This window comes from Heteronotia binoei, chromosome 21, assembly GCF_032191835.1.
Source record: "Heteronotia binoei isolate CCM8104 ecotype False Entrance Well chromosome 21, APGP_CSIRO_Hbin_v1, whole genome shotgun sequence".
NCBI classification, from domain to species: Eukaryota; Metazoa; Chordata; class Lepidosauria; order Squamata; family Gekkonidae; genus Heteronotia; species Heteronotia binoei.
The window spans coordinates 158,922,577-158,936,659 of NC_083243.1; the positions used below are offsets into that span (position 1 = coordinate 158,922,577).

The 14,083-nt window shown below is 47.2% G+C and overlaps 1 protein-coding gene across 1 annotated transcript in view; it reads left to right on the forward strand.

The window, feature by feature from the left end:
* Positions 1-12,967, forward strand: part of MUC6 (mucin 6, oligomeric mucus/gel-forming) — an 88,434-nt gene extending 75,467 nt beyond the window's left edge. Inside the window, exons 28-31 of the mRNA XM_060262402.1 lie at positions 563-566; positions 1,434-1,478; positions 6,591-6,744; positions 12,815-12,967. Of these exons, the coding sequence (XP_060118385.1) occupies positions 563-566; positions 1,434-1,478; positions 6,591-6,744; positions 12,815-12,967 (356 nt within the window). The remainder of the gene's footprint in view (positions 1-562; positions 567-1,433; positions 1,479-6,590; positions 6,745-12,814) is intronic.
* Positions 12,968-14,083: the final 1,116 nt, after the last annotated feature.

Genomic DNA, 14,083 nt, shown 5'->3' on the forward strand with positions numbered 1-14,083 from the left:
TTGGCTCTCACGGGTTTTATGTATTTAATTAAGTCATTGTTATACCAACTTTCCATGAAAAATGTACTCAAGATGGCTCATATGATAAAAGAAGCACATAAAATTCATGAAATCAACCATAAATGGTAGTGGACCTCCAAGGACTTACCAATCACTTAGTGAGTCAGCAGATCAGAGCTACCTAAGACAAGAAATTATTTCCTGGCATCCAGGAAGTGCCACTTTAGGCTAATTCTTCCACTGTTTTTCTACAGCTAGTGTTACTTAGGAATACCTCCTCTTAGCAACAGAGAACACTTTAGGGGGCAATTGTCCACTCAGGTTTCTGATTGCTGCTGTGGTCTTCAAGGTATCACTGGATATGCAGGAAGTTACCAGTTAAAAGCTGCCCAGAACTGGAAATGTTTGCCAGGCAACCATGAAGTTCTATTCTGGGCTGATCTGCTAGCTGCCTTTGAAATTTACATCTGTTACCTTTTATAACTAACATATTTACCACATCTTATGTCTTGGGCAATTATAACTCTACATAAAGTTATGCCAACTGTGTATATCTACACAGACAGGTAAATATCTCATATTCCATCCATTTCAGTGCTATTAAAATAGCCTTTGACTTCCTGTAACTTCAGTCACCACTAGACTTATGAACTGGATGAAGGAATAGTACTATGATACATACATCCCAAGGGGCAAAATCACCTACAAATCTTCAAAGTATGGGGCCAAAATTATGCACGACTATGCACCAAGAAAATGCCCATTTTTGCCAAATCAATACCTAAATGAAAAGCTTTCTGCATGAATTTGCATATATTATACTTCCCACATTTTGGGAAAAGGATAAGTGTTCTCCTTTTCTGCCATTTTCATAATCCAAGTAGTTGACAAGTTTGCCTCCCCCCATCTCTGTCATAGAGTTGGATAGGACTTCCAGGGTCATCTAGTCCAACCGCCAGCACAATGCAGGGCGTTCACACTTGAATCCTTGTCCTTTATGAAATAAACTGATGTGCTTTGTTACTGTCTGCCACTAAGTAAATCTTAGGCTTTTTGTTTAAAAACAAAAAAAACCCTTTTCAGTAGATTCTGAGATTTCATCAAGTACTGATAATAGTTTGTCCACTGCCAGATTACTTAAAAACACAAAATGATATGGCCCAGCCTAACAAGGTCTTGTTTATGTCCGATCCGGCCCTCATAACAAATGAGTTTGACATATATAAATAGTGATATAGTCCTGCTATAAATAGTGATATAGTCTACAGTCCCTTTCCCTTTCTGAATCATTCAATTTTAGTACAGCCACAGGACCAAACGACACATGGGGAAAGCAGTCATGATTTCAAAAACTCTAAAGCCTTGACTGTATACAACATTTCATGACCCATGTTATGTTTACACATTATACATGATTTTTGTCTTTTCACCAGTTCCCACACCAGCTCCCACAACTGCTACATTACCAGTAACAACAGGTGAGTACATTTTACATGCGTGCACTGTGTTTAAATCTGAATGGTATAGGAAAAGAATAAATGTATTCTCCATTACTGAATAATAATAAAAGGCAGAAAATAAAATGCAGGCACCTGACCTAATTAGCTTGAGCCATGGGGGAATTTGGCTTCTCCAATTAATCCTGTTGCTGGATTAAGCAGCAGATCAGCGAACATGATGAGTGAATGTCTCCCCCCGTCTCACTTCCATTGCAGTCCATCCTGCCCACACTTTTCCTTGGCTATTCTTGCCCCCTGCTTATTTTCTCACAGTCAGTCTTATTTTTGGTATCATGCCATGGCTGGGGAGCAGGGGCAGGGTGCAGAGATAGATCAAGGGGTGGATCAAAAGGGCAAAATAAGTGGCAGGTGAAGGTTTCACCTGTGTTTAACACTTTCCATTTATTTATCTACTTACTGTATTTGTAGTCCATATTCTTGCTAAGATGCAAGGTGAATTTCACAGTGCAAGACAATGTAGTCAACAAGATGAGGCATCTAATAAGCAGTGTACTAGGACAAGGATTACAGAATATTAGACATGCAGAATGCAGTCACAATGCAGAAAAATGGTATTACTTCAATAAAAGCAAGAAAATAATATAACAAACATAATACATCCTATAAACCAGGGGTGTCAAATATGCAGCCCAGGGGCCGAATCAGGCCCCCAGACAGTTCCTATCAGGGCCCTGAGCAACTGGCTATCATCTGCTTCCTTCTCCCTCTCTCTTGCTTCCTTCTGTGTAATAGCTTGCTTTGCAAGGCTTGCTCAGTCATACAGGAGCTACAGAGCAAAGCCTCTATTTGGCTGAGGCTCCTCCCTTAGGGGGGGAGGGAGAGCTTGCTTTGCCAGGCTATCTCAATTGCACAGCAGAGCTACTGAGCCAAGCCTTTCTTCCTTCTATTGGCTTGAGACTCTCCCCCCCCCCCCCATCCTGGTCCCCTAGGGAAGGAATGAAACAGCCAGAGCTTACTTTGCCCAGTTCCCTGGATCACAAGGGAGAGATACAAAGAAAGCACCTTTTAAGGCCAACAAGTTCTAATGTTTTAAGCATGTTTTAATCTTTAATTGTGCTTGTCTGTGTCCTTAATACAGTCTATATCTCTTCTACTTAATCTTAAATAGGTACACATGTGACCCGGCCCAACATGACCTGGCTCAACAAGGTCTTGTTTATGTCAGATACAGCCCTTATAACAAATGAGTTTGACACCCCTGCTATAAATAGTGGTATAGTCCACAGTCCCTTTCCCTTTCTGAATCATTCAATTTGAGTACAGTCCTGTTACCTTTATACAAGTGCCCTCCTGAACAATTCTGTTTTACATAGTCCAGTGATTGGCAACATGACAGTTGCATTTCTTCTTGTGCTTCTTAAATTATACAGTTGTAATCTTCTAATTTTTGAAAGAAAGGTGAAATTCAGGGTGGGTGGGTAGTAAATTCTGACCCAGATACCAAATTCTGTGTTCCTGTCAAGCAGTCACTGACACTGAAAAAAACAAATCTTGGTATAAGTTTTGTATATTCAGTGTCACCCAAAACCTGACACTTCTAGATTCCTTCACAAGTACACACTCCAATAGTTTTATGGATTATGTTAAGCTTGTGTATAGATCAAAGAAAAAGCTGTGAGCTAATCAGTGGCAGTTCATAAATGCAATAATGGCAACATCAAAACTTAGTGTGATTGTTCCATTATTTTACAGCAGTTTCACTCTCCTCTACTGTCTGCTTTCTGTTCAAAGGACCCAGCCAAGTGTTCTATAAATGTGGCCTATGTCCTTGCAAGGAGCAAAAGACAGGGCATGCAGAGATGAGAGGGAGGAAGATAGAAGTTAATGGGGCTAGAAAACAACAGAGACTGAAACCAGGGGGCTATATTTAAGGACATTACAGAGGATGGGAGTGAGGGAAAACTGATGGGATGCAAAAGACCTGTAAAACAGAAATGTAAGATCTCCGGAAATTTTGACGGAGGGAAAGTGGCTCACCATCTATTTTTATACAAAATGACCCCTGCTTTGTTGGTCTTGAAGGTGTTGGTCTTAAAGGTCTGGATTCAGACTTTGTTATATGGCTACAATCCTAGCATTTGTATACCTACATTTCTTCTGTTTTTCATGAGTCCTGTGATAGTTTTGGGAGTCCAATGAAATTAGGAAATGGGTTTTGCTGTTATTGAAAAAGACAAGTTTGCTCCCTTTGTTGTATTAGGCATTAAAAATCTCTTTAAATGTTCTGCAATATTTGTCTTTTGAAGTTATGAACTTTGATAATCTTTAAGTGGACACAATCTGAAATTATCTTAACTGGTCAGGATGTTTGTTTTTAGGATTAACCATTCTTGCAAAGTGTACATTAAATCGTCTCTTTGCATTCTGACCTTTTTTCCTCTTTGTCAGACAGTTTGATCACTGGGAGAAGAAGGCCGCTTCTCCCCATGGCCTTCTGATGTGGATCTCAAAGTGAAGGGCCCTTTACATGGCCCTTTCCCGATCTTAGAATCATAGAGTTGGAAGGTGCCTCCAGGGTCATCTAGTCCAACCCCCTGCAGAATGCAGGAAATTCACAAATACCTCCCCTCCCCACACACCCATTCCCAGAAGATGGCAAAAAACTTCCAGGATCCATGGCCAAACTGACCTGGAGAAAAATTGCTTCCTGACCCCAGTGTCAATCAGCATTTCCCTGGGCACGTAAGAAAGGACCACAAGGACTAAGCACTGTTTCACCCTTCCTGCTATCCCTCTCATGATCTACTTAATTTCACAGAATCAGCATTGCTGTCAGACAGCTATTTAGCCTCTGTTTAAAAATCTCCAAAGAAGGAAAGCCCACGATCTCCACTGAGGAACCACTCTGTCAGGAAGTTCTTCCTGATGTTTAGCCAAAAACTCTTTTGATTTAATTTCAACCCCTTTGTTCTGGTCCAACCTTTTGGGGCCACAGAAAACAACTCCACACCCTCCTCTATATGACAGTCCTTCAAGTATTTGAAGATGGTTATCATGGGTGGCCAAACATGCTTAATGTAAGAACCACATCAGGTGTTTGAGAGCCGCGAGACATGAACAAATATTACATGTCTTTATTAAAACTGTTAATACTTTATTTGCACAAAAAGATAAAATACATATGTATGCACTTTACAACATGACCATGCAAAGAGGAAACTTTTTAAAAACAAAAGCTGGGAATAACAGTCCACATAAGACTAGCATAGGGAAAGGTTAGGGAATTGTTTTTCACCAGTGGAAGAAGGAAATGCACATGTATTATATAAATGACCACCATTTGCATCATTATACATCCCTCTTTACCTTGACATCTCCTTCCCCACTTCACACATGGTGGAAATAACCACCTACCTATGCGTCAGTGCTCAGAGGCTGATTGAGGTCCTGTTGCTAAGCATGCTTACTTGAGATTAAGCCTGAATTAAGTTTCTCCTTTACCTCCGGGAGCTGCACAATATGTGTTAAAGAGCCACATGTGGTTCCTGAATCACAGTTTGGCCACCCCTGATGATTATCATATCATCTCTCAATTGTGTCCTCTTCAGGCTAGACATACCAAGCTCCTTCAACTTTCCTCATAGGAGTTGGTCCCCAGACCCCTCGCCATATTCATTGCCCTCCTCTGTACACATTCCACCTTCTCTATATCCTTCTTAAATTGTGGTGCCCAAAACTGAACACAATACTCCAGGAGAGGTCTAACTAGAGCTGAGTAAAGCAATACTATTACTTTTTGTGATCTGGATACTATACTTCATGTTTGCCTTTTTAGGTACCACACCAGACTGCTGACTCTAGTGTCTTCTAAGACACTAGAAGGCTATAAAGGTTCTGAGCTAACAACAGTCAACAGTTAGCAAGTGTCTGTATGAAATATGGTTTCCTTTATCAGACCAAATCCTTTTAAAGCAATTAGCCATGCCTGGCATTACCAAACCACACTTGGCACACACATAGTAATGGAGAAATGTTTATTTTGGGATATTTGAAAAACCCTTGGATCTTCTTCGTGGTCTCTGTGCATTCACACATATGGGTAATCCGCAGGATTGGCCCCGACCTCGGAGAGTTCAAAGCAATCTTGATCGTAGATCTGGCGCGCCTCCCGCTTGTCCTGGGAGGAGTCAGCTACTGCGCATGCCTGGAGAAGGGGGAGGTGCTTAGCCACTCAGTTTCTTCCTTACCGCCGACCGGATCGCACCTTCCTCGTTGATCTCCAACCTCTTCATTGCAATCTCTACAACTACCTTCTCTTCAACCTCAACTCTTCATCTTCTACTTCTACCTGGTATCGTATAAAAAAAAAAAAAAAAAAAAAAAAAGGGGCCTTTTCTTACTATCTCTTCGGGACTTTTCCCCTCCCCCCCCCCCCCCTCCCCGGGCGGATGGAAGGAAGGGACAAGATAATCTTTAAACGCTGCACCAGCTGCTCATCCAAAATCCCCTCATCCGACGGTCACTCTCTGTGCTTGTTCTGCCTTGGAGAGGCCCACCGTCCAGACTCCTGCGTGCACTGCAGCCAATTTGGCAAACAGGCCCGCAAGAACCGCGCCGCGAGACTCAGGAGCCACCTCATGGAAACCACACTCCGACCGGCCATGCCGCATGGCGGACAAAAACAACCCGCGCCATCTTCCCCACACCTCGTGGGAGAGACGCAGTCGGCAGCTTCCGTGGCACAGGGTCCCAGTAAGCCTAAGACCGGCAAGCACTCCAAGAAGTCGGACGACCCCAAGAAGCGCCGCCGTTCCGATTCCGCCCACTCGGACCCGACGGGTAGCGTGAGCTCCAAGAAGCACAAGACCCGACCTCTCGACTCGGTCTCGAACCCGACCACCAAGCCGAAGACCCCGAACCCGAGCGCCACTGCCTCCGGATCGCTGCCGAAGACTCCGACATCGAAGTCGACAGCAACACCATCAATCACTCCATTGGAAATCATCCGCATTTCATCCAAGTCACCGTCCATTCCGAATTCCCCACCAGACCAACTGCTGGATACGCACTCTACCGCATCCGTTGGGATCCTCGACCCATCTAAATTCATAGATCTCTCGCACCCTGTAGACGCCCACGCGCTCACCAGAGAACCCTCGACCCCGAGAGTCCTCCCGACCAGACCGCGGTCTCGCAGTCGCAGACGCACCAGATCCCGCAGTCGCCGGCACACCAGGTCGCGCAGTCGCCGTCACACCAGGTCTCGCAGCCGCCGCCGCACCAGGTCCCGCAGTCGCCGCCGCACCAGGTCCCGCAGCCGCCGTCGCTCCCGCAGCCACCGCAGGGGGAGACACTACTACTACTCTCCATCGAGATCCAGGTCTCCATCCCCACGGAACCGAAGACGGCACCGACGATCACCATCCTACGATCGACATTACCACAGCTACCAAGAGTCTCCTCGCGACCGAGATCGCTCACACAGACTCCATTCCGCATCGGTCGAACCGCTTCACCATGACGACCTTACGAATCTCGGCGCCGAACCGAAACTCCCGCCGCCACTCGAGTCCTTACACACGGCTCCCAAGACAACGCCCCAGCCCGACCTGCACCAGGGAACCGACGACGGATCCGAGGAGGAACTCTCCGACTCCGACCACTCTTCGGGTTCGGACCTACAATCCCCAGAATCCGACATAGCCAAGCCAGCAGACCTATCGCCGTCCGAGGGCCCGAAATCCTACCTCGACCTCGTGGCAAACATGGCAAGCTCGCTGAACCTGAAGCTCAATACGGACGCCCCCAGAGTCTCGGACGTCGTATTCGATCTGGTGCATGCGGATCTTCCATCCAGCTCATCTCTTCCCATGCTCCCCGTCCTCCTAGAAACACTCAGAGAAGCATGGGACAAACCGGCATCAGTACCGCCGACATCCAAGAAGGTCGAAGCCCTCTACAAGATACATGCACCTGAATCCAAGTTCCTATTCACTCACCCGGCTCCGAACTCGATCATCGTGCATTCGTCTTCGAAATCGAAGCAGACTAGGCACCCGGTACCACCAGAACGAGAGGGCAAGAAACTCGACACGATCGGGAGAAAGATCTACGCCCTCACTACAGCCACAACCAAAATCCTCAACTACATGGCATGCTTTTCCGCATACACCCACAACCTGACCACTTCCCTCGGCGCACTGGTACCATCCCTACCCGAGGCGTCCCAGAAGTCAGCCGCCACTACCCTGCAAGAGATCGCCAGAGTGAGCAAACAGCAAATCAACACTGCACGGCACGCTGCACAGTGTTCTTCCAAAACCTTGGCCTCAGCCATAGCACTCCGTAGACACGCGTGGCTCAGATCCTCCTCCCTCCAACCAGACATCAAATACAAGGTGGAAGACCTGCCCTTTGATGGCCTCGGCCTGTTCAGCTCATCTACAGATGACATCCTCACGTCAGTAGACGATGGCAGGAAGAGGGCGAAACGTCTGGGAGTTTCCCAACCTCTGACACAATCCAACCGACAAAGGAACTGGAGGTCCAGCCAATACAAAGGGGCCAGATCCCCACGACAACAGGATTCATGGAAGCGCAAACCACCACAGTCCAAGCCTTCCTTTCAGCACAGACGCCAAACAACCAAGAAACCTCCAACCACATCCAAACCATCTCTCTGACCTCCCTGCCCCGAGCCGTCCAGTCCCCCTTCATCAGCCAAACCCATCAACACGACTACAACCGTTCTACACTGCCTGGAGGACCATAACATCAGACGCCTGGGTCCTCACCATCATTCAAAGAGGCTACCTGATAGAGTTTACATCCACTCCAAGGCACCACCGATTCCTCACCACACCCCCGTCCGCACCCCTGCAGACAGAAATTGCGTCTCTGCTGGACAAGGGCGCGATAGAACCAGTCCCACCCCAATACCATCGCACCGGCTTCTACTCCCGGTACTTCCTGGTACCAAAAAGGGACGGAGGACTCCGACCCATCCTCGACCTCCGCAAACTCAACCTACACATAATCTACAAGAAATTCCGTATGGTCACGCTTCAGGCAATCCTTCCGCTCATCCCAGAACGAGCATGGATGGCGTCCATAGACCTCCAGGATGCCTACTTCCACATAACAATCAATCATCATCACAGAAGATTCCTAAGGTTCGCCGTAGGGAGGCAGCACTTCCAGTTCTGCTCCCTCCCCTTCGGCCTCTCCACAGCACCAAGGGTCTTCACCAAGTGCATGGCAGTAGTAGCAGCCACATTACGCCAGCAACAGATATCAATCTTCCCGTACATAGACGACTGGCTGATCGTCGCCCATTCCAGGGAGCAACTACAACTGGACGTCTCGACCACCCTCTCCACCCTGGCCACCCTAGGCCTCCGAGTCAACCTCTCAAAATCCAAACTAATCCCTACCCAGAGGATTCAGTTCATAGGGGCGGACATCTCCACGCTCTCGCAAACGGCTTCCCTACCTCAGGACAGAGCACTCGCCATACTGTCAATGGCCAACACTATCATCGCCCAGCGCTCCCAAACAGCGCTCACCTTCCAAAGAATGCTAGGCCTCATGGCAGCAACCACAGCAGTTCTGCGGTTTGCGAAGCTGCACATGCGCCCCCTTCAAATGTGGTTCGTAAGGACTTTTCGCCCCCACACACAACATCAATCCACACTACTCACCCTCCCACCACACATTGTGCCATCCCTCAAATGGTGGACCAAGCAACATCACCTCTTCAAGGGCATGCCATTCAAACAGACACCGCCCTCGGTGATCGTAACCACAGATGCATCCAAGTGGGGATGGGGAGCCCACTTAGAGGACCTCACGGTGCAGGGCCAATGGACAGACTACGAACGCTCTCTCCACATAAATTGCCTGGAGCTCATCGCAGTGCACAAGGCCCTGCGGTCTTTCCTCCCGTCGATAAAGAACCGGCACGTCCAAGTCACCTCCGACAACATCGCCACAGTCTTTTACATCAACAGGCAGGGCGGCACCGCCTCCGTCAGACTCTGCAGGAGAGCCCTCGCACTGTGGCATTGGAGCATAAGCCAGGGCATCTTCCTCACGGCCGTGCACCTACCAGGGACCGACAACACCCAGGCAGACGCCCTGAGTCGCCACTCGACCAACAACCACGAGTGGTCCATCAACAGTCGATACATCCGACAGATCTTCAACGTCTTCGGACAACCGAAGATAGATGTATTTGCTTCACCATCAAATGCCCAATGCACCCGCTTCTACATGAGAGGTCCCCCATCCCACCTCTCCAGGGGGGATGCCTTCCTACAAACTTGGAACGGAACACTGCACTACCTCTTTCCCCCCATCCCACTTATCACCAGAGTTCTACAGAAGATTCAGGTAGACCACACAAACTGCATCCTCATAACTCCATGGTGGCCGCGCCAACCCTGGTTTACAACCGTGCTGCTCCTGTCCAACAATACCTTCGCCCAGCTCCCTCAAACACGGGATCTCCTCTCCCAACAGGACGGCAGGGTCCTTCACCACAACCCGGCGTCACTCAAGCTAACAGCCTGGAGAATCAATTTCTAGATTTCCCCCCAGAGGTCCGTCACGTCCTAGTGAATTCCAGAAAACCATCTACTAGGAAATCCTATCTACTTAAGTGGAAACGCTTCTCACACTATGCCTCACAACACAACTTCGACCCCAACTATGCCACCATACCTCAGGTACTAACTTACACCTTAACGCTCTCTAGAGCGGGTCTGTCGTATTCCTCCCTGAAGGTACATCTGGCAGCCATCTCTGCTTTCCACCCCCGCATCGATGGCACAACGGTTTTTTCTCACCATGCGACTAGAGCCTTCCTCAAGGGCATCATTCGCCTTCACCCACCAATCAAACAAGTTCTACCCACCTGGAGCCTATCTCTGGTCCTGAGCCAACTCATGAAACCGCCCTTCGAACCCATGGCTTCCATTCCACTGCACCTGCTGTCATGGAAGACGGCATTACTTACGGCCCTCACCACAGGTAAGAGGGCCAGTGACATCTGCGCATTCAGAGCAGACCCACCGTATACGACATTTCATAACAGTACGGTGGTCCTCCGACCTGACCCGACCTTTCTTCCCAAGGTCGTCTCTCCCTTCCATCTGGGAAGACAGTCCATTATACCAGCCTTCTTCCAGCACCCCGCGGACGCGGGACAAAGGGCACTCCACAACTTGGATGCACGGAGAGCCCTAGCCTTCTACATAGATAGAACCCGCCAAATCCGTAAAGACCCCAGACTCTTTATCACTTACGCTACCCATAATCAGGGCAGCAGAATATCCACCCAGAGACTCTCCAAATGGATTGTTGCTGCCATCGAACTCTGCTACCAGCTGGCAAAACAACCAATCCCTCAACATATACGAGCCCACTCAACCAGAGCCGTGGCCACCTCGTCCGCCTTCATGAAAGGCATACCTATAGAGGACATCTGCGCCGCAGCCGTCTGGTCCTCTACATCTACCTTCGCCTCGCACTACGCCCTCGACGTTCGTGCCCGGCGAGACGCCTCCTTCGGACAAGCGGTGCTACGATCGATCTTCGACTAACCACCGTGAGTAACACTATCATTATGTTACACTCTAATCCTACCTTTTCTTACAGATCCAGCACCCACCTCCGAAGAAATGGCTCGCTAATCACCCATATGTGTGAATGCACAGAGACCACGAAGAAGATGGACAGGTTTCTTACCTGTAACTGGTGATCTTCGAGTGGTCATCTGTGCAATCACACAGACCCACCCAGCCTTCCCCGCTGCTGGAAGTTAGTTAGCACAGTTATTTCCACCTACCCGGCGGCGGGAAGAAACTGAGTGGCTAAGCACCTCCCCCTTCTCCAGGCATGCGCAGTAGCTGACTCCTCCCAGGACAAGCGGGAGGCGCGCCAGATCTACGATCAAGATTGCTTTGAACTCTCCGAGGTCGGGGCCAATCCTGCGGATTACCCATATGTGTGATTGCACAGATGACCACTCGAAGATCACCAGTTACAGGTAAGAAACCTGTCCTTACTAACATCAGCTATTACTGCCTGTCAGAAATTGTCAAATAGTCAATCCTATATGGGGTACCATAAGGAGACTGGAATGGTAGCTCTGCTAACAAACCTAAAACTACTTCTCTTTCTTAAAAAAAAGAAATTGACACCACAACTGGAACACAATATATATTCACTTAAATATTTCTTGCTAGTGTTCCCACTGAGGACTCAAAGCACCTTAAATACTTCTCCACTCCTCAGTTTTAGCCTCACAACAATCCTTTGAAGTAACATAGAACAAAAGAGAATGATTACCCTGAGATCCCCCAGAAAAGTCATCCAAATCCCAGAATGTAGAACAAAAACACAGCCATGACACCACTCAGGACAATAGGCTGTTTTGTCATTTATGAGATTCAGTTAACTGAAGGCATTTCACAAAGCATGGCACAGTGATTAATTATGGTACTGGAACTCAGATACCTGAACATGGATTTCCAACTCCAACTTTGTGTGGGCCACAAAGAACCACCAGACTGATTCCGCATTTAGGTCTTGCCCCCCTTCTGTGCAGGGCTCCTCAAGGAGGCTCTTTTTCCCAGATTATGCATTAGTGTCTCTGGAATAGGGCTGCGTGTTCCCTGTTTCCTATATGCCCCATGCAAACTCAAGAGCCAAGAACAAGACTGGGACAAAGGCTAATGTGGAATCGGTCCCAGTTATTCTTTCGCAGAGGAACAATTTCACAGCAATGTTCTAATGATAAAATGGGGAAGGAAGAATTATGAATTATACCTTGAATTTCTTAGTATAAAATAAAACAGACAAATTAATAATTTTAGATAAAACATTAAAAAGCAAATAAAATAAAAGTAAACACATAATTATGTCATCTTGGACAATATAGAAATGGTACAATGCTCAGGGTCATCAAATCAGAAAAAAGGATTAGAAGACAAATAAAACCACCCATGAAAAAAGATATATTCAGCACACTATGGAAAAATACAAACAACCTTCCCTAAAAAACACAGCACCATGGAAAATTAATTGGTTGGAATTTTCTCTACAGGAATTTCATCATCAAAACCAACAAAATCCACAACAGAAACAACTCACCTACAACCAACAAGCTGGAAAACCACAGAATCAACACATTCTACCAAAACAATGAAATCTACAAAAACACCACAAACAACGACATACGAAGGCACCATCAGAACAGCCATACAAACACATACTGCACCTAAAACGGCTTCAAAAGACCTCACGACTTCCAAAACATTGATTCAAACAACTGTTCTATCAACCACATCAAGCAACATCACCACAGCGACCCTGACAACCACAACACAGCTGAACACATCCCACATACCCTGGCTTCCCACCTCAAGAACAACTATTCTGCCAAGTACAGCATCCCCAACTGTCACCTCCAAGGCCATCAGTCCTACACTGAGCAAGCCAACTAGCAACACACCCATGACAACTACCCACACCACCACAGAATCACCCATGACTTCCACCACTTTAACTCCTACCACCAAACTCATCGTAAGCAGCACAGGTAAGTAGAACACAGTGGAATGAGTCTCCTTGGGGTTTTTCAACATCATTGATACATAGACATCCACCTCGCCACTGCAGGGTGAAGGGTAATAAGCATCTAACTCCCCACATACTAGCTGCCCAAAGATAAAAAGAGACCAAGACGGCACACACAACAAAATGGCATCGAGTACAATTCAATAAAATAATGATGTGGATTGTCATACAAGTACAATAATTAACCAAAATCTGACAATAGGCATCAGAATGGAAATAAAGTTCCATGCAGGTATTTTGCAGCCCAAGTTCTCCAAAACGAAGACGTAGGTGCTTTAATTTCTACGTTTAAGTTTTAAATTACAAATCTTAAACAGTGACACCATAGAGCGACTTTCTATAGTGACCTCAGAATAAGAAAAATAATTCACCAGCTCTATAATGAATTTCTTGGATGTCCAGAAACATAAATAAACATAACTACATACCAGAGAATATAAAATGTGATGTGACTTCACCATCGTTAAATGAAAGGAAAAGAAACAATAATACATGAGATGCCATATGAAATATTCAACAATTATTAAAAGCCAAACCAATCTGTAGGGCGGGCATGTGGGGAACCCAGATTGTGTTGCCCACGTCTAAGCATAAGAGCCTCCCACAAACCCACGCTTCCCACTACAAGCACCACCGAAACACCCACAGCATTGGTAAGCGGGAGCAGGCAGCAGGAAACCACTGGGGCTTCTTTCCCAAACCCATTTTTCCTTCGACAACCGCCAGGCTGCCACCTGGCTAGCGACAGCTTGAGTCTTGCCTCCCCACCACTACGTCCCGGCGTGGTGATACCGAAGCGGGCTCAGTCTGGGCCGTGGCCGTTAAGGGAGCTTGGGACTTTCTCCTCAGCGGAGGAAGAGGAGCCTTTTCATCCCGCAGCTCAACTTTGGCCCAGCTCCATAGCGTCTCTGCGGAGAACAGCCTGAGCTCTCCTCGCCCATTGCAACATTAGCAAGTGGGAAACAAGGATGGCGTTGGAAACA